The 23164-nt window shown below is 41.0% G+C and overlaps 1 protein-coding gene across 3 annotated transcripts; it reads right to left on the bottom strand.

Annotated features, from left to right (window-relative positions):
• Positions 1–797: 797 nt before the first annotated feature.
• Positions 798–23105, bottom strand: LOC122872852 (transcription activator BRG1). Of its 3 annotated transcripts, none has more exons than XM_044188866.1 (34): positions 22699–23105; positions 21843–22096; positions 21078–21210; positions 19560–20123; positions 19234–19332; positions 17773–18031; positions 17389–17515; positions 17087–17260; positions 16788–16961; positions 16519–16692; positions 15812–15859; positions 14994–15124; positions 13860–13917; positions 13679–13788; positions 13375–13522; positions 13082–13245; positions 12895–12961; positions 12545–12655; positions 11749–11991; positions 11531–11644; positions 11210–11317; positions 10730–10816; positions 10445–10491; positions 10175–10341; positions 9823–9986; positions 8157–8417; positions 7995–8072; positions 7666–7884; positions 7264–7526; positions 6185–6293; positions 5892–5993; positions 5183–5315; positions 4719–4858; positions 798–3235 (listed from the first exon to the last, which is right to left on the bottom strand). In XM_044188866.1, the coding sequence occupies exons 2-34, from the start codon at positions 22056–22058 to the stop codon at positions 3200–3202; spliced, it is 5028 nt and encodes a 1675-aa protein (XP_044044801.1). In that variant the 5' UTR covers positions 22059–22096; positions 22699–23105; the 3' UTR covers positions 798–3199. The 3 variants fall into 3 exon arrangements, with proteins under 3 accessions (XP_044044801.1, XP_044044802.1, XP_044044803.1); XM_044188867.1 differs by having other exon boundaries at positions 8190–8417; XM_044188868.1 differs by lacking the exons at positions 12545–12655; positions 12895–12961; positions 13082–13245; ... (13 more) ...; positions 21843–22096; positions 22699–23105 and adding an exon at positions 12202–12389.
• Positions 23106–23164: the final 59 nt, after the last annotated feature.

The following is a 23164-nucleotide window of genomic DNA, read 5'->3' as shown; positions in this document are numbered from 1 at the left end:
TTTCAGCAGTAAATACATGAGGTGTGAAAAGGTTGTCCTGCTTATGGAGGCAGCAGTGTAATGACAGATTGACCTGTGTTTGTATGAGACCTCCTCCTAGTGGTCCAACAGAGGCACTACATCTTACAGATGTAATGACAGAAGTTTGAGCAAAATGTAAAGTCCATTCTGCTAAAAGGCTTTTATTGTCCCTAAAAAAGATGAAAACTAAATCTGATGAGAGTAAGGTGAATGTCACTGCAGTGGTGCTTTTAGTAGACAGAGGATTTAGATTGTCTCCAATATGAAGTTTCTCATCACTGACGACTAAAGCCTCTAAAAACATCAAAACCCTTTAACCCAAACTGACTGGTTTGGATTCTTTGTCAGTCACCTCCAGCTCTTATGAATATAACAAATTCATCTGGAGTAATAAAATACATCACATGACGGCTTTAACTAACACTTATTTTCATTATCGATTAATCTGCTGATTATTTCTTGATCATATAAAATGTCAGAAAACAGTGAAAAATGCTGGTCACAATTTCCCAGAGCCCAAGTGACATCTTCAAATAGCTTGTTTTTGTTCAACTAACAGTCTAAAACTCAAAGATATTCAGTTTACTATCATATAAAACAAAGAAAAGCAGCAAATTATCACATTTTGGAAGCTGGAAAGAGCAAATGTTTGGCATTTTTGCTTGAAAGAAAGTGATTCAAACCATTTATCAGTTATCAAAATAGTTGCCAATTAATTTTCCTGTCGACTGACTGATCAATTAATCGACTATTTTATTTCAGCACAAACGACAACATTCACTTTTACTGTAATTTATTGTTACGTATTGAGTTCCAGCGACAATGACACAACACAACACAGATAGATTCCAATAATTTACTGGAGAAAACGTTGAAGCTTTGGTTGTATGTTCTTCTCTCTAGTTGCCTACCATGATGAAAAAAGTACAGTACTGAACTTGCGAGCTGTACACACGTGCATTGACATTATACTCTAAAAAATACTCTATACAGTATATCCAACACCATGCAGCCATGAGGCATTCACAAGCAGAGAGGAGCCACTGTCCCTCTGGTCCGTTGTCTTGAAATCAAAAACATGAAAAGTGCCAAAGTACATCAAACAGTTCTGAAATCCTAAAACCACCACACAACAACTGGAGGAGAAGCAATTAAAGTTACAGTACTCATTCATGAATTACGACCTCATAATTCTTTAAGTCTACAATCAACAGTTATAAGTGCTTATATTGGAAGTGTAACAGGAAAGCAGCAGCAAGTGGAGTAGGTTATTTTAATACTGTACCATATACACAATATTAGGAGAGTGACCTGGACGCAACTCCATTAAGTCAAATAACTGTGGTGAGTTGCTAAAGAGCTTCTGAGAAGTCTGGAAACAGCCTGCACCCACAGCAGGCTGGATTTCCAACTCAAACAGTGAGCCCCGGTCACAAATATGTGATGTACACACACCTCGCTAATCACAGTGGCTGTTTTGTTGCAACACATCGCCACAGCAAAGCAGAGGTGAAACATCAGGTTTGTTTACATGTATGTCCAGAGGGAAGGTAAAGTAAGATGGTAGCTCTGTGAACACACAGCTCTGTCTCAAAACATTTTCTGTTTACATTCAATGTTGTTTTCTTCACTTTACTGGTTCCCGCCAGTTCTTACTCCTCAGGTTAGCTAAGGACTCATTTTTTATTACACTTTGGCCAAACAATGAGAAAATCTGAATAAATACATGCTCCATAGTAAATGAAATGTCTTGTTACTTGTTTGTTAACAACACAGTTATGTCAGAGTTTAACTAACTGAACCTTTATTCCTCTTAAAGATTGTTTGGCCTAGTTGTAATGTAAACACTTTACTTAAGGTCCCACTGTTTAGCATTTATAAGCAGTATATAAACATTTAATAAATGGTGCAAAACACACTATAATGTAGTTGTAAGCAGAATTATATATATATATATATATATATATATATATATATTTATTATAATAAGGATAATTATAATTACTGTACATCAATAAACACTTAAAATGTCCTTACAGCTGCGAACAACTACATTATAGTATGTTACCATCCATTTATTAAATGTTTATATAGTGCCACTTAAAGTAAAGTGGTACTGTTGTAATTGTTGCAATTAGATTCGAAATGTGAAATTACACATCACTCTTCAGGGCATTTGCAATATATTTTCTAAGTTGAGCTGACAAAGACTCCCAGTAAGTAAAGGCTGATTATGAAAATTTAACAGCGCAATTATCTTGGTTGAAAATCTCTCAATATATTATATTTTTCTGTAATAATTATTGAAATAGCATTAAAGACCTCTTCCAACAGCATTAAAATGTGCCAAAATGACAAAGAAAACTTAACTGCACAGTGCTTGGTAGCTGTGTCTGTACGTTTGTTGTGATTGTACTTTGGTTCCCACTCTTTTAAAACACTTTACTTCCATTAGCAGCTTTTTTTAAACTGAACTATGTGGGGAAAAAGTTTGGTTGTCTCTTTTTTCCATCTCCACATTCTGCCATAATAAATGCAAATTTCTGTTGCGTGCAGTCCACAGTGGGCAGCATAGGAGGGGCGCTCTATTGTCTTTGTTCTTGGATATCACAATGATAACCATTTGTATTACGTATCACAATATATACTGTTATTGAATATTGTCTCATCCCTAACTACCAAAAATGTTCTTATGTTTTTAAGTTTTCTCTCTTTACACACGTAAACAGATTAGGCTGTTATATGGTTCACTGAAGTAGTGTTTTAACACTTGTAAACTGACAACATTCTTAGTAAAACTGATCAAAAGCTCTCCTAAAATTGAACACAAACATAAAAAGCTTATTTGATCCCTCTGCGTTAAGACTTTTTCAGACTGAGACTCAGCAGAGAAACAGAAAACGTTTAATGCAGTGATGTTCATAGTCCGATTAATTTGTGTATTTTATGACATTGTATGTGCACTGTTTCCATGCGATGTCTATGTGACTAATCAATTAATAATATGTATCGGTTCCTGTATTGACAGTATTGCAAACCTCCCTTCTGTTTCAGTCCTATGGCATTTGACTGAGGGTGGATGGAGTTGGCAGAGGCATGTTTTATTTACTGTATATGCGGTGCTTGAGTTGGTGGAATATCCCTTTATGCCCCTTTCGCTCCCATATTACAGTACAGTTCAGGACTCCTCATCAGTGGCACTGGGGGAGTGCTCCTGGAAAAGAGATAAAAGAAAAAACTAGAAAATGTCTAGAATATATTTTTTTATCTGCATTCCCACCCAGACCTATGGAAGCCCAGAGAGGCAAGTGAGAAAAAATAATTCTGTTGATCCATTTTCTAAGTCTGATCTAAATTGTTTTCTCTCCTGTGTTTATGACTTAAGAACAGGTGGAAAAAAAGGTTTTGCCAGGACAATCTTTCCAAGCTCCTTGTTTTTTTAATCTGTGAAACAGGTGGAGAAAAAAAAAAAAGTGTTAATTGTTGTAATACTCATTTCAGCCACAAGAGGCTGAAGCGCACCACCACCCCATGTTCTAAATAGAACTAAAAGTATTCATGTTTTCTTCCAGGTGAGTTTTAATTTCACCATTCACTCTAAACACAAGGTACATACAATATATTGTGTGTTAGCAAGATATGTAACATTACATTATGTATTATGTAACATTACTCATGTTTTTCTTTTGCCTATAAATGTATTTTAATCGGTGCTTCACCTGAAAGAAAACATGAATGCTTTTAGTCATATTTAGAACATGGGGTAGTGAATGTTTTTTTCCTCACTTGCCTCTCAGGGTTTCCGTACAGATCTGAATCAAAATACACCTGAAAAGACTTATTTATGACAATCATGGGATATGTGTGTCAGGATATTTTTTAATTGTAAGTGCTGGAGTTCATGAGAAAAATATGAAAAAGTTCAAAAATACCATCTCGCAATGTGAAGAAACTGCTTTAAAATTCCCGAATACACACCAGAAACTAATTGCTCAATTACCCATGGCCTAATTTTTTTCACCAAGTTTAACTGAAATCAGTCAACAGGTATCCTGCAAACCAACAAACAGTTGAACAAACAAACACTTCCTAAAACATAACCTCCTTGGCAGGTATAATAAAGGACAAAGACAAAATAGGCTGTAATTTTAATACATTCTGCTGTTTGAGCATGATGTCTGATGTCTGCTAAGATCAAGCAGGTAGAAACATATGACTTAGCCGAGAATGGAAAAGAAGTGACCTTGACACATCCATCATTCACTCTCTTATAGTCATTTTTAAAAAGGGCAAACATATCCTAACTCCCTGAAGGCACATAATATTTTTTAACCTGGCCCAGGATCACAGCCTGAAAATCGTTCTGTCAACAGCAAAAACACATCCCATGTGTCACTGTAAACAAAACAACAGTGTGCATGAATATGGTAGGTAGGTCATCTGGGTGTTCACCTTTGTTTAGACCTCCAAATAACAGCTTTTCATAGTTGTGTTAAGGCTGAACTTGTTAAAAAGCAGTTTGAATGTTTCCTTTCCCTTCTGAACTCTGTTGTTAATCCAACAAAAAAGGTAAGTGAAGTGTTATGCTAACTTAGAGGTATAATGCACAAAACTATAACAGAAGTACCCAGGTTGTAGTGCTGGTTCTCGTACAGACGTACGTTCAGACAGACAGACAGACAGACACAGTGAGTTACCTCTTCCTGCTCATCCTCAGAGTCGTCATCACTAACAACAGGTTTGGCTCTGGTGCGTCCTGTTCGTCTGCTGCGTCCCTTCCCTCGATCTCCACCTTTATCCTTCCTTCCCAGACGGATCTTCACTTTCACCGAGCGAGCTGGAGACACACACACACACACACACACACACATAACATGCTAATGGTATAAATAAAACTAAGACTAATCTTAAGTATGAAAAAGCATTTTAGTGTTATCAGAACAATGTAACTGAAGAGAAACTTAAGTGTCTCTCTCAAGTGAAAAATGGTCAGGAAGAAAAAGGACAACACATTCTTACCCCTGACAAAGTAAACACTTGTTAACTAAAAGATAAACTAAAACTCAAAAACTATTTTAAACACAGACTGAGACTACACAGAGAAATAAAACATGATTAAATAGTTTCTCCTCTGTTTCTCTCTTTATAAGGGCACGCTTACATTCAGACTCTGATCCTTCCTCTGGCTCCTCTTCCTCTTCCTCACTCTCCTCTCCGTCACTTTCCTCCTCCTTCTCGATCTTTTGCCTCAAACTGGTAAAAACTGATTGGAGGACAATGGAGTCTTCATATATCTGCTCACATTAGAGAAACGTGGTAGAAAACAACTGTTTATTATCAACATCACATGTACATACAGGTAACACTGGCAGAAAAAAATTGCTTTCAGCATCCACAATTTATGAATGATTACTGACATTTTAGTGAAAAACTGAAACAAGTCATGCCTGATATAGGCCACTGCTGGGCCAATCAGCAACAAGATGCATAATTTCTCCAGTGATGTAGCAGTATTGGCTGAAATATTGACCTTTATTTAAAGCTTTCTGATTAAGGCAATCAGCATATATATAACAAAAGAATACATTAAAAAATATACAATGCCCACCAAGACTGATTAATCAGACTTTTGGCATTTAATTATGGTGCACCAACCCTCCAAGTTTCCTAGATACAGGACAAGTAGTGGCTGAGATCTGAAAGTAAGACCCCAGTTTTAATTTCTGCCATGGGTAAAAATAGATAAAACAGACATACAGCAAGTGAGAGGTGTATACACTACTCTAACTGTATAACAGTATACAGTAGACACGAGGACAGCAGGTGTTTTTCTGCGCTCATGAGTGAATACTGTATGAAGTGAGACTCACCAGTGATCCCTCCAGGTTGAAGGTCTGAGCATTTTGAAAAAGCAGCATGACGTCTCTCTCCAGGTCACCCAGACTGCGGTAGCGATGACCTCGAATCCTCTCCTACAGTAAAGATAGCATATACATCACATTGTATATAAGAGAAAGTAACATGTTATGTGCATGTGTTAACCTATAAATCTACTGATAATAAACACAGACACAATTGTCTTGTCTTTTTTTGTTGTATGGGCTAATCATTTGCTGCTGCAGTGACCAATTTACCACATAAGAATCATTTCTTCTGATCTTACCTTGATCTTCCTGAAGTCCACAGGCTTGCGGATCAGTTCGTAGTACTCTGGCAGCTCTTTTCGAGACGGCAGCTGGATGAACACCTCGCTCAGCTGACGCCCACTGGTGCTGCAGGAAATTACATCATCAGGATGAGACAAAACAGTGATTGAATTCATCATATCAAATGTCCCTTTGTTAGTTTATTCTATTTAAACACCATGGGTGAGAGATAAATGACCATCATTCAGGAACAGCTTTTCATAATCACTCTTACATATGAATAAAAATGTTAACTTTAGCTACAGAGATCAGATCCTCTACTGTTCACCAGTTTCTATTTAAATTGTAGATTTAACATTTTTATGAAAACCCTACACATTAGTTTCTTCACAAGCCACTGCCCCATGTTTTCATACATAAAATACCGACAGCTAATATATAAAACTCAATAAAACTTAGTAAGAGTTAAAGCTCTCAAGCTCAGGCTGGAGCTTTACCACAGTCCTCGAGGTGCAAACACTAACAAGCACAATTGTTAAAAAAGCAGAATGTTTTAATATGTGTAAGAACGTGTAGAAACAAAGTATTATTATAGTCCTGCCAGCAGTGGTACAGACAGATTAGCAGGGTTATGCTAATTGCACACAAATTTAATGTGAAATTTGATATGGTGTAATATTTTATTTACACACTTCATGCTGATTAGAGTAGCATGCCATTGTAGTGTAAGTAAGATGTGAAAATGCATGTTTAGTGACTAATTTATAACTTCTACACAAATATAGTGCTCTTTATTTTATTTACCAGTGTGTAATGGTATATAGTAGTGTCTATATATTTGATGCTATTTGCTAAAGTTTAATTATATATAAAAAGGGTTTGGTGAGAGCAGTGTAAACAGTTGTGAAAACTGTATGGTGACTTTTCTCTGTTTCTATAAAATGTACAAAGAAGTGCAACCTCACTTCTCTTTTGAATTTACGTTGGCCTGAAACTAAAAAATGATGGTCACATTTTCACAACGTTCTGCATACATAATGGCTGAAAGAGCCCTTCATATGCGTCAGAGACTACAACCAAAGCTCATTTCTGCTACCTGTCTTTATATTTGATGACAGCGTCCACGATCTTCTTCATCTTCTTTGTGAGGGCGGGGGGGTTGGGGGAGAGTTTCTCAGCAGGCGGTCGTCCCCTCTTCCTCTGCCTCTTCCCATCTTCATCTTTGTCCCCTCGTCCTCGTCCCCCGGAGGAAGAGGAGGGACCAGGGAGATCCAGGTCGCGGTCCCGCTTCCTCTTGCGGGTTGTCTTTTTGTGACGTACCTCTTCCTCCACCTCCTCCAGTGTGCCCTCCTCGATGGCCTGCACGGGAAAGACACAGATTGTGAGATTAAAATAAAGGCATTTAAATCAACCCTTTACTCCAGAAAACAAAGATTGTTCTTTTTTGTATTTTAATTTTAATTTGACAGCTCTGCCCTTTCCCCACGAGGCTAATCACCTTGAGCCACTGCTTCTCGGTCAGTGAATCGCTGTAGTCCACCTCCTTTCGCTGCCGAGAACCTCGTCCAAACATTTTCTCCTCCTCCTCCTCGCAGGTCAACCGTTCAACCTCAGCGTCGTCCTTCATGATCCAAGTGGGCAGCTCGTCCTCCTCCATCAGACGAGGTTTTCGCCGTGGGTTACGGGCCTCCTCACGACGCCGGTCTAGGTCCATACGCTGAGGGAGGGAGAGGAAGAAAAAAGGGCAAAGAAACAAATACATAGAGAAAGGATTTTTGTAAGGACTTAGTATGAGCTATAATTTATCTTCAAAACACAGACACTGACCATAAACTGATCGAACTCCTCCTCACTCCTGGCAATCATCTGGTTGACCGTCTCGTCATCTGGTACCTCATCCTCCTCCTGAATACAGCAGACACACATTGGCAAGCAGCACTTAAGCAAGCACACTCTTTAAAATTGTGTGTCGCTGGTGCTTGCACACACATTCATGCGTAGACACACTTCCTGACCCCAGACCTCGTCTTGCTCCTCGTGTTCCAGGATGGCCTGCAGGAAGGCCCTGCGCTCGTGGCTGGAAGACTTCTGATCGAACATGCCGGCCTGGATGACCTTCTGGTCCACATTCAGTTTGTACTTAGCAGCGGCCAAGATTTTCTCCTCCACACTGTTGACAGTGCAGAGACGCAGTACACGCACCTCGTTCTGTTGACCGATACGGTGGGCTCTGTCCTGAGCCTGCAGGTCCTGGAGAGGAGATCAGGAGTATTAGTATAGGTTCAGATGTTACTCTGAGAAAATTGTGGCTGGGGAACAAGAGTGGGTCTATAGACGAGTAGGCAGAAGTCAACAAGCTGCCTTTACTGCGGTGGCTCTACTTGTAAAGCTGCATAAAATACTGTAGCATATGTAAAGGATTTCACTTCTTAAGTGCTTCTGCCAAGAAATCTGACATCTGACAATCTGACAAATGTCATTCAAATAAAGGGTATACCAGTTTTAACAGAAAGCTAGACTGTTTTCAGGGTTGTGCTGTTGTCAGCTGCTCCAACAAATGGTTAATGGACTTCACACATATCACACTCACCCCATTCACACATATTCATACACTGATGGCACAGCCTTCAGGAGCAATCTGGGGTTCAGTATCTTGCACAAGCACACTTCGACATGTGGGCTGGGGGAAGTCGGGATTGAGCTGCTGACCTTCCGATCAGTGGACGACCTGCTCTACCTCTAAGCCACAGCCTATACAAGAAACTTCAAATCTATTTTACTTTTATAAATCTCCAATAAATCCTAATGAAGTCAATAAATCTTAACAAAGGACCGACCAGAACCATTAAAGGCCGACAACCTGCCTTCACAGGCTGATGGTGAACCATTACGCACATCTCTCTCTGTCTTCCGTTTTGTCGCCGAAATTCTACTTTAACAGTATAGTGTGTTTGAATTTTTTTTTTGTAAATTAAATGATGCATTTCTTTTATTTAATACAATGGAAGAAATCATGGAGTTTGGCGATTTAAATCATAAAATAGCAAAGTCTTAATTAGCTACTCCACACAGCACTTTCACATCCACAGATGTCAGAGGTCAGACAGAAGCGGTACATTAATGTTATTTATTCCCAAAAGATGTGTCCTTATTAATTTCAGACTAGTGATTTGAGAATGAATTAATTCATTTCCACATCATAGACTGTAAATAAAGATGGACGAAATGACAGCTCCCTAGAAGTGAAGCCAAAACATCTCGATCGCCCCTGGTGGCTGGCTGCAGTATAGGTCATAAACCCCGCCCCCTCAATGTGAGCAGATGGGACATTTTAGGTAGTTCTTATCACAATGATGTATGGTCAAGTAATCATTTTTCTGTTAAGTCTGGTTTTAATTAGTTATTTGATGCTATAAAAAGGGGGTTTATATCATGATTGACAGTTGAGGCTTGCCGACAGAGTCGGACAGGTGTATGGGCGGGACCTCAATACCACGGCTCCAACCCCAATCACTACTGCGCAGACTCTGGCACCAAATTACGTCACCAGGGCAAGATGGCAGCGCTCATATCTGGGATATTTTGGCTTCATTTCATCAGCTAGATTTTTGATTAAGTGGTGTCTTTTGTAAATTAAAACAAATGCGCATCACACCTGATGTGGGTTCCAGTCAGAGTCAAAAATAACTACAGTGTCAGCAGACTGCAAGTTGAGGCCAAGGCCTCCGGCTCTTGTGCTCAGGAGGAAGATAAAGTACTCTGACCCCGGGTCATTGAATGTTTTCAGTAACATTCCTCTATCCTCAGCCTTCGTAGTGCCTGAGATGTAAGGGAGGTGGGAAAAGAAAAGCAAATGAAGGAAATAAAGGCAAAAACAAAGCAAACAAGACAGAAGGTAAGCGACAAAGTGTTTTAAAAGGAACAAGATTTCAGAGAAAGTAATCAATGAAATACGATGAGAATAAAGGGCAAATTCACAAAACACTTATATAAGTAAACTGTCTCACCATCCAGGCGCAGATACTTGAAGTTGCGATATGCAAAGTAGTCCTCCATGATGGTCATGAGCGAGGTCATCTGACAGAAGAGCAGCACTTTGTGGTTTGTGGCTCTCAGCTTTGGAAGGATTCGATCCAACACCTCAAACTTTCCTGATGCCCGATACAAGTCAGGACTGACGGCAGGGTAGGTGGATTGGGTTACAAGGGTTACAAGTTTGTGTGCGTGTGTGTGCATGTGTGTGTGTGAGCAGGGCCTAAAGTGGAATTAACACTTACCCCTGGACTATCCCACCAGAGAATCCTAAATGTTCAGAGAAGGATTCCTGTGAAAACAATCAAAACTTTATTGTGTAATTTAGTCACATACACACAGTTTGAAGTCATCCTTGTGTGAAAAGAAAAAAAAGAAGATGTCTATGCACCTTTTCAATTTTACACTTGCTCCCTATATCCTGAAAAATCTTCTATATAAATTTCAAATACAATCAAAGACACTGTTATCTGCACACACAGTGCAACAAAGAACTGGAGACAAAATGTTTTTGCATTACACTCCTCTACCTCTATTTGCTGGAACATGTAAGGGTGGTTACAGATCTTCCTCAGCTGCATGATGGTGTTCATCAGTGTCTTTGTGCCTCCTTTACCCTGGAAAACACAACGTGCACAATGCCTGTCATCACAGTTTTATTCTTTCATTCAACATCTACTTATAAAAAGGGTTGTCCAAGGACAGTTATCAATTCTCTCTCTAGACATCATTTAAAGTATTTAAATGTAAGAGCCAAGGATTTAACCCTAAGAATGAAAACACAACAATCAGCCAAAAAAATAAAAAATATCTAGGCCTACTATTTATCATGCTGCATGCAACTATCATTTCACGAATCTAAAATATTTGTGATTCTGGAAAGAAAAGAGACAGAATGGGGCACATATACTTCCTAAAACATAAAAAAGAAATGTAGAGACCATTTTATTTTGGTGTTATAATGATGCCCTAACCTAAAACCCACAGTGTGTAAGTGTTTATGCCCCCACCTTCTTGTCTTTCTCTGATCCATCAGTGAGCAGGACCCCCTTGGCCTGCATGTGCCTGTACAGCACCCTCTGAAGAGATGACATGTCACACTTGATCACGTATTCCACCTGACGGAGAGAGACAGGCTGACTTAATGAAAGAAGTGGACAAAAAGAGATGTACAAAAGCTCAAAAACATAGTTGATTCTAGGCTAGAAATGGATGCTACATATTTGCTATCAGATATATATGCAAATATATCATAAAAAATATGTGCTTTTGTCTGTTCGCATGTGTGTATGTTAGTTTGTCTGCTGTGTGGTGAAAGAAGTGAGCCATGCCTTCTCTGGAAGCTGTGCCTCCACTTCCTTCTTTAATCTGCGTAACAGGAAGGGGCGAAGCACTTTGTGGAGACGACGGATAATCAAGATGGTCTCCTCCTCATTAAGGTCCACCTGGAGAGAAAAAGAAAGACAGTGTACCTCCTGCCTGTTGTCATCTCTCAAACTAAAATAAACCCAGGAATGTGATGTGGCTACAACTGAATCCATCTCTCCACCTTCTCTCCAGTCATGGCGAAAGGGGCGTTGAACCACTGCTCGAAGGTGCTGCAGCTCTTGAAGATGGTGGGCAGGAGGAAGTTTAGCAATGCCCAGAGCTCAGGTAGTTTGTTCTGCAGCGGCGTTCCTGTCAGCAGGACTCGCCGTGGGGCCAGGTAGTGGGTGTTCAGGACCTGGGTCAGCTTACAGTGGTGGTTCTTCATACGGTGGCCCTCGTCCACGATCATGTACTTCCAACGAATCTGGTAGTGTAGAGTGGAGAGGAGAGGAGAACATTTGGGTAAAGCTACCGCTACACTGTCTCATTGCATCCAAACCAACCAAAACACAGAAAGTGTTCATCGGGAAGATCTCTTGTCCAGTTTGTCCTCATGACCCACGCTGGCTCAGTCCCAAGCCAAAGCCTTGGGCCACCACATGGGGAAAAAACTTGCCTGAACTACAACACCCACCTGTCAGCACAATCAGGAAGCCTATATGACTACATGAGTGCATAGCAGCATGACGGCCACAGAGGACAGTCGGAGACGCGGTATGCAGGCGGTGTCAGTGTGTGGCAGCACCTAGGAGAAAGCACTGAGACGCAGCACAGGGGGCGGTCAGATTGGCCCGGCTCAAATACTTCTACAGGACTTCAGGGATTTAGGGATTGTGGGAGACGAAACAAAAACACATCGAAACCTCAAGCAAAATCAAACGATTAACAAATAAGATATAAAAAGCAACAAAATATTGTTGCAGGCATGTGTACATGTGACGTATCCTTCGTCTTGTTTGTTTGTACATCCATCTCACCTTGGCCAGTACTTGTTTGTCCTTGATGATGTACTCGTAAGTGGTGAGTAAAACGTTAAACTTGCCACTACGCAGTTGGGGGACGAAGGCTCTTCTGGCAGCAGGAGACCCCTGGAAGACGAAAAAATGTAAATTACGTACATAAAACAAAACAAAAATGTAAAACGAAAGAAAAGTAACTTAAATATCAAAATCATCTTCCTTAATACATCAAAATGTTATGATACAAGGAAAAATACAATACAATTAATTAATAAGTGCATTTGTAGAAACACACGTTCTCACATTTTGTGTTTATATACAGGAAGTAAGAAACGTTAAATTTGGGTGGCTTGGCTGCAAAAACTCACCTTGTAGGACACTTTCACGACCGTCGGTGCCCACTTGTCGAACTCGTACACCCAGTTAGAAAGAGTTCTGTCAGTGAGAGACAGCTCAGTTGTCATTCAACAGTTTATTTTCTTTATATCGTAGTGTTTGTTTAAATAACTTCCTTGATGAAGGGAATGTTTTTGCAGTTAATGAGTATTAGCTCACGAGAGGGGTACAATGATGAGGTAGGGTCCGTTGAGCCGTTTGTTCTCCATGAGGTACGTGATGAGGGCGATAGTCTGGATGGTTTTTCCCAGACCCATCTCATCTGCCAGGATCCCATTGAGGTTATTGTTGTAGAGGGAAACCAGCCACTCCAGACCTTTAATCTGACAGACAAGGAAGGGAGAACGTCTGTCTAACATGATAAAGCATTTCCTTGTCAAGTCAAAATTTTTTAATATTTCTTTGTGCATGGCAAGGTAGAGGATATAATTGATCTGATTGTGCTTGTTCACCTGATACTGTTTGAGTTGTCCATTTATTAACAAACTGGACTGTTTCTCCACCTTCTCTGTGACAGCGTGAGCCACAGAATAGTAAGACTGGAGCCCACGGGCGAATGCTGCACCGCTATATTCGTCATCCACATCCTGTTTAGCATTTCTGCAGAGGAAACACATAAGGGTTTTATGCAATCATGGCATTAAAGTCATTTTGTGGATACCTTATGAGCACAAGATTTTTTTTGTTTGGGTGCCCCTTAGAACATAAATGGTACTAAAAATGTATTCAAGTGTGGTACTCCATATATGTACTCACTCGATGATGTGTCGGACATCCACCTCTGACACATCTTCACTGTCAGGATCTGTAATCTTCTTCTTTTCCTCCACCAGAGCAGATGATGGCTGAGGCTCCTCCTCTTCCTCCTACCAAACAGCTGGTCAGTGACTGGAGCAGTGAATATGAAACTTCAAACATGTCTTTTAAAACAACCCACCTCCTCCTCTTCCTCCTCCTCACTGTCTTCACTGTCTGAGCGGGGAGCCACCTCATAACTGGAAAAAATATATGCATGCTCAAATTTAATTTACCAGCAGCCCCTGTATCATTGGGCAAGGTTGAACATTTCAACTATACAAGTCATCCTCATGCACATGTATATTCCTAATCCATATTTCAGCCACACACAAAAGCATTAAAGTGAATTAAATAAAAAAAGATGGCTTAAGGAGACATGACTAAAAGCCCGTAGCCATGCTAGCAGCCCTGTGAGGTTATAACGTTCATAATATACCAGGAAAGTAGTACTGTAGTTAAGAACAGTTTTGAGTTACTTGTCCTTTACATGAGTATTTCCATTTTATGATACTTTACACACTACTCCACTACATTTCAGAGGGAAATATTGTACTTTTTACTTCACTACATATAGTAACATACAGCTGTTACTAGTTACTTTTCACTAAAAAAATTCATTAAAAAAAAAAAAAGAGAATTAAAAAATGCAATGCATTGTTAAAGATTAAACAAGTAGTTCCCAATCAAATTTGTCATGTTACAGATGTTTGTGAGTTGTTAGCAGTTCCACCAAAGAGACATTTCCCCTCTAAACTTCTCACATGGTTTCTAATCCAATGTTTTACAAAAAAGCAAATTTGTGTATCAGAATTTTATTTTTTCTTCTTTCATCTCCCATTGATCATCTCACGACCCCTCAGATTTATCTTGTGACCATTTGGAGGGGCCAGACCCCTAGGCTGGGACCCCTAGGCTGGGACCCACAGGACTAAACTGCCTAACTGTTTATAAAGTAGTTAAAACTAGCTCCACCTCAACCAGCCACAGCAGTAAAATGTTGCTTACACAATAGATAGAATACAATAATATATCAGTCACAGGGGACATTTTACTGCAGAATGAGTACTTTTACTTTTGATACTTTAAGTACATTTTCCAGCTAATACTTCTGTACTTTTCCTTAAGTAGGCTTTTGAATGCATTATTTTTACTTGTACGATAGTGTTTGTACATTGCTGTATTTGTACTTTTACTTAAGTAAAAGATCTGAATACCTCTTTTCCACACACATTCGCATACACAAGTCACTCTTCCGCTCTCCAGCCAGTCTCACCCAGGGTTCATCTCCAGCCAGGTCTCCAGCTGTCCAGCTTTAGGTGCGTCCAATCCTGTCAGGATGTTCCCACTGTCTACATGGATGACCTTCACAGGCAGGTCACTCATCTGACTCGTCTCATCCAGAGGCTGCAGGGAAGGAGGAAAGTTATCTTTTGGACTGGGCTACTTTCATTGGGCTGAATTTAAATGGTGGCTAATTGAAATTAGACACAGCTTATAGTTAGATAGTTAGGCTGTGTGTAGAAGTTAAGTTTATAGTAGTGATAACACTGCTGTTGTTTAGCAAATTTAACAAGCAATAAGTATAAAGCAAATATCCAATTATGGTTTAGTACAGTGTATGCTGTATATTATTTCTAAACACATTTTTTCTCTCTTTGGGGTTTTGCTTGGCTGTTTATCATATTGTTTGCCATTCCAATTGTTGTCAGGTGTGATAGATGATTTAATTGTTTTCTGAATATACACACACATGGTTGCAATAAATAAAATGTTGATGAAAATCATTGTGGGAGCAAAGAACAGTGTGCAGATTCTACTTTTTGCCATGGCAACACTAAAAAGCAAAACATTACCCCCTGAAGCTTTGTCTGAAATTCGATCCATGCTGTGTGTAAAAGGAGGTCTCTATAGAAACCTCAGAAAGCAACAAAACAAAGAATCAGGTTTGCATTGTGAATCCAGCATATTCAACGAGTGAGTATATATTTTAATAAACAAATCAGTCACTTTGAATATCTGCTTTAACTACCTCTCCCTTAGTGGAATAGATATACAGCAATCTACACGCTGCTACATGCTGCATCTGCTCACCTCTCCATCCGGACCCAAGGCAGGAGTCTGACCCTCAGCAATCTCCAACTGCAAGACAAGAAGAAGTTGACTAATCCCAACAGAGATCACATATGACTCATGTGTAAAAGTCATTGATTATCAGAAACAAAGATCACTGGTGCTGAAGCTCAGTGATTAAATCAGTGAAGAAATTTGACTTTCCAATACTGGAGGGTCAGGCTGTTACATATCCCTCTCATGGATGTATAATAAGAACTGGATACGGCGCCGCTGCTCAGCCTTGCAGCCATTTTTTTTCCAGTGGCCACTTGCAATATTGCAACAAAAAATTCCCCTGCAGCCGAAAAAGCATTTTCCCCATAGGCCACCATTATAAAAGAGACGTCTGTAAAACTGTTGACAGGACCTTGAACTGCAAACAAGGTCAATTATTTCTATTATGAATTTTTGATCCATGGATGTTTTATATTTGTAAAACTTTCCTCAAGCCAAGAAAAGCAATTTAAAAATCTGTAACGTTATCACACTGTAAAGTCTATGGGCTGAGCAGAAGTCGCGGGAGAAACACTACTGCTCATTATCAGTGGGACACATATCCTCGGAAGTAAACCCGGAAGCTATGCGCCAGGCGAGCAATTGTCATTGGCATGAATAGGCGCCATGTTGGGGTCCGGTACCCAGTTCTTATAATACAGCCATGATCCTCCTTCTACCGTTTTCCATACCTTCTTCTTTTTCTTCTTTTTCTTCTTCTTCTCCTTGAGGGCCTGCGCAGCTTTGTGAGCTCTGACCAGCTCGGTGAGGTTGGCGACATACTCGTCAGTTTGCTGCAGCAGGTACGCCAGACGCTTGTCCTTCTTCTGGTCAATCAGTTTACGATAGCCCTCCTCATCCTCAGCCTGGGAGGACAGATACATACACAGTGTGTGTAGGACGGTGTTTATACTGGTGAGTGTGTAATGTGCATGCTTGTGTAACTATGGTTTTTTCTTACCATAAGCCTCCTCATCCTCTCTTTCTCAATGCGCTCATTCTCTTTCTTCTGCTCCCGTTCAGTGTTGGCATGATAGGTGGCCACAGCTTTGGTCAGTTTCTGCATTTTGCCTGTGATGGAACGGTGGTACTCTTTGAAGTCTTTGGCATGCTGCAGGATGCTGTTGAGGTACTCCTAAGTAACAGTGCAAGTGTGCGTGAAGGACAGAAAAGACAAAACACAGGAGAAGTGAGGAGTCATTCAAAAATATCACTTTTAATCTTATCGCAGGTAACGTCACAACTGCATTTGTCCTCTACCTGATGTTTCTGCCTGCGTTTGCGCTCTTGCTCAATCTTCTGTTGTTTCTCCAGTTTCTCTGTGATGCGGGCCTCCCGCAGAGACTGACGTTTGCTTCGCTTGTAGGCCTTGGCGTCAAGGGCGGTCTCCAGTGCTGTGTCACGGCGCATACACACCACCACCTCTTGACGCAGCTGTGGGTAGCCGCGCACACAGACAAATATACAAACATGGACTCCACCACTGAAAACATGCAAAAATGTGATGCTGTGAAGGTTAAAGGTGAAGGTGAAAATGTGAAGCTTGATGATGTAGTGCATGCCTGTCTCTGGAAGTTCAGCAGTCGGAGGGCTTTGAGCTCTATAGTAGCTTTGGTCCGTAAATCACCAGCCAGAGAACCCGGCAGGTTCTCCAGTTCAGCAATACGATGAGTGATACGAGCCTGTAACCTGAGGGAGCAAACAGTACTGAGTTGCAGTTATTTCATTGTGTATTATTCATGCTTTATGTTTTTTGTACTTTTGTGCTTTTGAATACCTCTGGTAGAAAATTTAGCAAGAAAGCTCTCCATCAGTGTACTGCTTATGGTACAATATACAGTAACCTTAATCCTTCAGATTCAAATTGCTAAAGTTTAATATAGTAATTTTCTACCCCAGAAAACGTAAATGAGATAAACTGTGGATCCCCAAAGGCCCTGGCGTACCTGTACTCCCTTTCCTGCAGTATATCCACTGGGTCGAGGCCACAAGGTTTCTGAATGGGGGTAATTCGGTTCTGCTTGGCGTGGTAAGGCATCATGGGAGTAGGCTGTGCCGGCTGGCCGGGGGACTGGGTCTGTGGAGGCATTACTGGTGAGGCAGCTGGGGGAACCGAAGGGGGGGCAGGAGAAGGCCGGCCAGTGGGCTGAGGGGGAATCAGCTTTTGGGGTGCGTTGGAGGGGGCTGCTGCATTAACCATGGGGCCTGGAGGAAGTGAAGTGAGGGAATAAAGGAAAGGTCAATACCATACTGGTGTAAATGCTGCTGTAGTCTACTGTATACGATGACATGACGTCTAAGGTTCAAAGTGACATGAATCGGTGTAACTAATAACATTAGCTCTGTTCCATTTACGCCATGACAGTGAGACAACATACACAACACCAGGGCTCTAAAACTGGTCTCTAACTGTTATGCAGCCTTTATTAAAGTTATAATTTACACCAGTGATTTTCCTGCTATGACATGCAAATTTCTGCCGTGAAAAAGGTAAATATTCAATGTATAGAAAATGTATTATTTTCATGTAAAAAACTGAATAAAGTGTTTGCCCTATAATTCTGTTTTTGGTTGGGTTCAAGAGGCCTCTCAAGCAACATTTAAATCTTCTGCTGCACAGGAAGTTATGCATTTTATATTTAAAGGTAACCTGTGGAGTTTATGCCCACTGGTAGTGCTATGGAGCAATGTTTTTAAGAGTGGGTCCCTGAATTGTTTGTATCGTGCACACCTGTGAGGACGCACATGTGGGCGACGAGATACACATACCTACCGTTGGTTTCATGCTATTCCGTTGATCAACAGTTGGTGGCGGAAAGGCACCAAGAAACGTAGCAATGCACCAACAAAGACAGGGAAGAAGAAGACTGCTAGCAAGTACACATGGATGTAAATAATGTAGGTTTTATGAGAAATAAAATGCAGTCAACAAGTTTGTTAGACCTCAAGGATACATACAATGCGTTTTTGTTTGTTTACAAGAAAACTCCACAGGGCACCTTTAAGTAAGCAAAAATAGTTTGCTGGAATAAATATTAGGATAAATACTGTTGGCAATGAGTGTCTTACAATATAATATATTGGGCAAGGGTCTACAATGTGAACATAATACTAAATAAACTCTCATCGTAATCAAGAAAATCATAAATTATGATGTTAATAAAAGGCCAAAATTGGCCTCATATACTGGCATATGAACATACTATTCTAAACAATTATTATTAACCAATTGAGTAATTTCCTTACGTGGATTAGGGGTAATAAATGGAATTTATATGGACATATCAGCTCTCACTCAGCCCCTCTTCCTCTAATATCGAAGCTAGGTTTCTACAAAGATACTAACACTAGTTTGACAGCAAAAGAGGCTGACAGGTTTCACAAGGTCTTGCAGCAGCACCACATACCTTCAGGCCAGGACTTGGGAGGTCCGTTTGGGTTTTGCCCCTGCATCCCAGCTGGAGTACCCGATGGGCCTGGAGGAGGCATGTTGGGACCTATCATTCCTAAAGAAACAAATAAGTACTGATTCTCTTAAGTCTAATGGCATTTATAACACAGCTCTTTTAAAATGTGATTGTGAATTTGTTCAAATCAAACCAACTCTAGAGATTTAAATTCCTTTTCCACTGTTTCCAAAATTGTTTCAAATTATTACCACAACAAAAACAAGATTCACTGTTACATGCAGGTATAAATTTATCTTTTATTAATCAATCCCATGTATGCTCACCGTGAACTCGACTGTAGCCTGAGCCCATTGGCCCAGGCCCTGGTCCTGGTCCTGCTGGTCCACCTCCTGGCCCGCCTCCAGCTCCAGGAGCTAGGCTGGGCATGGGCTGCGGCTGCTGCATCCCAGGCATTGGCCTCTTCCCCTGGACAGCCATCTGGAGGTGGTCTGGAAGGGGCTGTCCCCGGGCCAGCATCTTATAAGCCATGATCTGGGCTCTGAGTTGGTGAAGCTGGTTCTGGTTGAAGGGAGTAGGGCCACCAGGGCCACCAGGACCAACAGGACCTGTAGGGCCTCCAGATTCAAGGCCAGATCCAAGGCTGGTGACACTGGAGCCAAGACTGGGTCCAGGACTGGGGCCTGGGCCGGAGCTACCTGGAGGGACAGACCGGTTATTGGGACCCAGAGTGTGTTGATCTCCACTGGGGCCATCTAAAGGTGCAGAGGCAGAGCTAGGACCACCAGAGGAGGAGGAAGAAGAGGATGATGGCATAAGAGGTCCAGAGGGAGGACCATTTGAAGGGACAGGGCTGGAGTGGTCAGAGCCACCTAATGGAGAGTGGTATCCTGGAAGACACAGACAGAAAGACAGACAGGTAGATGAAAGGGGTGCTGGGTGGACACAGTAGAGAATACCAGTAACTCACCTGGGGTCTCCAAAGGAAAAAAATTGACATTTTGGGAAATGTGCTTATTTGCTTTCATGCCGCATGCAGTGACTTCCTGGAGTTCTGTCGTCACCATGAGGTTGCCTGGCAACCAGCAAAGACTACAGGAAGGTACTGCACCTGACCAAGAAATTTTCCAACACATAACCCCCCCCGTAAAACCACAAATTGTTGTTTCTACAGTTTTTTTGTTTTTGTAGTTTTTGATTCATATTAAACAAACAACATGTGTTGTTTGAGTGTTAATTAGTGTGCTTTAGTGGTGCTGGTAGGTGGCTTTTGTTACCTTTGGACAGAGCCAGGCTTGCGGTTTCTCTGTTTCCAGTTTTTATACTAAGCTAAGCTAACCTGCTGGCTGTAGCTTCATATTTACCATACATACATGTGAGTGGTATCGATCTTCTCATCTCTTTATAAGCTGATTTCCCAAAATGTCAAAACTATTCCTTTCACAAAAGCCTGCAGCATAGCCAGACAAACAATTAGTTAACGTTTTAACTCTGATTCACAATGCTTAGCCTGACTGCCTGACTGTCTGTCTTGTTTCATTCCCTGTATCCCTTCCTCAAGCTACAAAGTTGCTGCCTGACTGTTGACACTGACTTTGTTTGAGCTAGACTGATCTGTGGTAACATATGATTTTAAAAAATTATATTAAAAGAAACACTTTAAAGAGTTTGAAAACAATGGCTCCCGGTTCATTTCAAAGCTTGCGACATCAGAGACACTACCCGGTTAGCCAGTCAGGCCACGTGACCACACCATTACAGATGTGTCACACATAAAAAACCAAGTCTTACACAATGTTGGAAAGGATGAAATTGCTTAAGATGAGTCTACGTAACTAGCCTACCTTGCGAGTGTTGGTCTAGAGGACTGGGTGGGGGGCCCATACCACTGTGCCCACCCTGTCTCATAGACAGTCCCTTCATCTGACTGAAGCGGCTCTCCTCACTCATGCTCTTCTCATGCATGCTCTCCATGGGCTGTGAGTGAAATCAAACAGTGTTAAAATCAGTCCCTGTGGGAAAAATTATTAGGTAGTTGCAGCTACAAACGCAATATAGTTCTGCTAGGGAAAAAGCACATTCAAACATCATATAAAATGTAAGGAGTTGTAAGATAATGGCAGTGAAAATTTCAGCACATATCAAGTAGACTGCATTGTGAAAAATATGGGAAAGGAGTATGGGTTTTCAACATGTATAGATTTAATATGCCGCTGCTGTTATTCACAGGTATGTACTGTATGTGTTACAGTGCGAATTTGTCAGCATGTGCCCATTTTAAAATAGTTGAGCCAAAATGAAAATTTCCTTAACTTTCCTACACACAGAAGAAAATAATAAGATAATGAATTGAAAACCGATTAAATTGATTGTGCAGTCTTATATATAATATGCAAATCTGCGTTGCAAGTTTTATTTTTTGCTGTGGAATTAACTTCCATATAGCTGCATGGTACTGTTTACAGATCATCCCCTTTCTATGTGAATGTGATGTTTAAACTCCTTAATATGCATAGATAACACTAAATTTGTGGGATATAGATTTAACAAATAACTGCTGACACTCTCTGTTGGTCTCAGTGGGACGTTGGGTGTTTGCACATCCTTACTTTGTGCAGAGGGTGCATGTTGTCCGGGCCATATCCAGAAGGTCCTGCCTGGGAGTGTCCAGAGGATGGAGGGCCAGGGCTGGGGCCCATCATACTGTGAGAGGAGCCTGGAGAGGGTCCAGGGCTGGGGCCCAGCATAGCCCCAGGAGAGGGACCCGGACCAGGGGAAGGACCTGGGCGAGGGGTGCCTCCCATGGGGGGATCTGGCGTTGACATCGCCCTGGATCTCCTGCTCCTGAATGAGCAGCAGGGACCTGATAGAAAGGAGAGAAATGACAGAGAGAGAAGGTGTGAGAGAGTGACAGATGGAAGGAAAAATTCTTTGCAAAAGTCACAAGTGTGGCAATGCAATGCGCAAAGGTTAGTAATTTACATATGCATTAATTAAGTGGTTTGATAAGACACAACCTTTTAAAAATATCTTGACAGTGAAGGCTTCAACTATGCTTTTCTGATAAATGAAGTGGGTGCAGAATCTTTGCAGGATTTGGGTGAATTTTGTCCAACGCCTGTCAAAAGAAGACTCTCCATTCTCCTGCTGCGCTGCACCAAATCACCCGTTGCGCGCATATGCAATTACAGCTGCAGGGTCCACCACTGCACTTGCACTGAGCACGGGGAAATAACTGTAAATTATGCACATGAGCCCATGCTACTGAGAATTTCCTCACTCAGACCAAGAAAGGTTGTCTCTAGATATAAAAAAAAAAAAAAGGGGGAATGGCGGACTGTGCTTGTGCGACTGACCTACCCGCATCAACAGGACAAGTAGTCCTGGGTGAATTTCTGCGCTCGCGAGTTTATATTTGTGGGAAATAAATGAAGACGCAGCAGTTGTCGCAATTAGTCCACTCACCCTCTTTGTAATCTGCCTTCAAGCGTTGATTTGTTTCACCGACGTGGCTCGAGCGCCCCCTCCACCGCTCCTATGACCGAATGTCTAGTCACGGCTGTCAGGCAGCGCGCATGCGTGCGCAGCGACAGCCACGCTTTATTCACACTGTGCATCAAGTCTGTACTGTAGGCTTATACAGTGTTTGTAAATAGTCATTTACAGGTATCCTCAAATGTTAGTTTCATTATACAGCTTAAAGAGTATAGGATATGAGTCTGCAAGTTCTAATCAACCCTTAGAAAAAAAAACTTCAAATGCTAAAATCATCAAATCTTTAACTTTTCTTTTAAATAATTTGTTTCATTAATTAGTATGTATAAGACTGCTAGATTATAACTAGATTATAATGAATTCGACGTTAGGAACCCAGTGATGGTAATTATTGTAGTAAATGAATGACAAAGCATAAAAAATACAATACTCTGGA

The sequence above is a fragment of the Siniperca chuatsi genome, linkage group LG3 (assembly GCF_020085105.1).
Source record: "Siniperca chuatsi isolate FFG_IHB_CAS linkage group LG3, ASM2008510v1, whole genome shotgun sequence".
NCBI lineage: Eukaryota > Metazoa > Chordata > Actinopteri > Centrarchiformes > Sinipercidae > Siniperca > Siniperca chuatsi.
This window is presented reverse-complemented; position numbering and strand designations above follow the sequence as displayed.

Coding starts and splice junctions, on each gene's coding strand:
- LOC122872852 (XM_044188866.1), bottom strand. CDS start 22,058: ATGTCAACGCCAGATCCCCCCATGGGAGGCACCCCTCGCCCAGGTCCT. Junction 11,645..11,748: donor TCGCCATGACTGGAGAGAAG/GTGGAGAGATGG, acceptor TTTTCTCTCCAG/GTGGACCTTAATGAGGAGGA. Junction 5,994..6,184: donor TGGACTTCAGGAAGATCAAG/GTAAGATCAGAA, acceptor TCTTTACTGTAG/GAGAGGATTCGAGGTCATCG.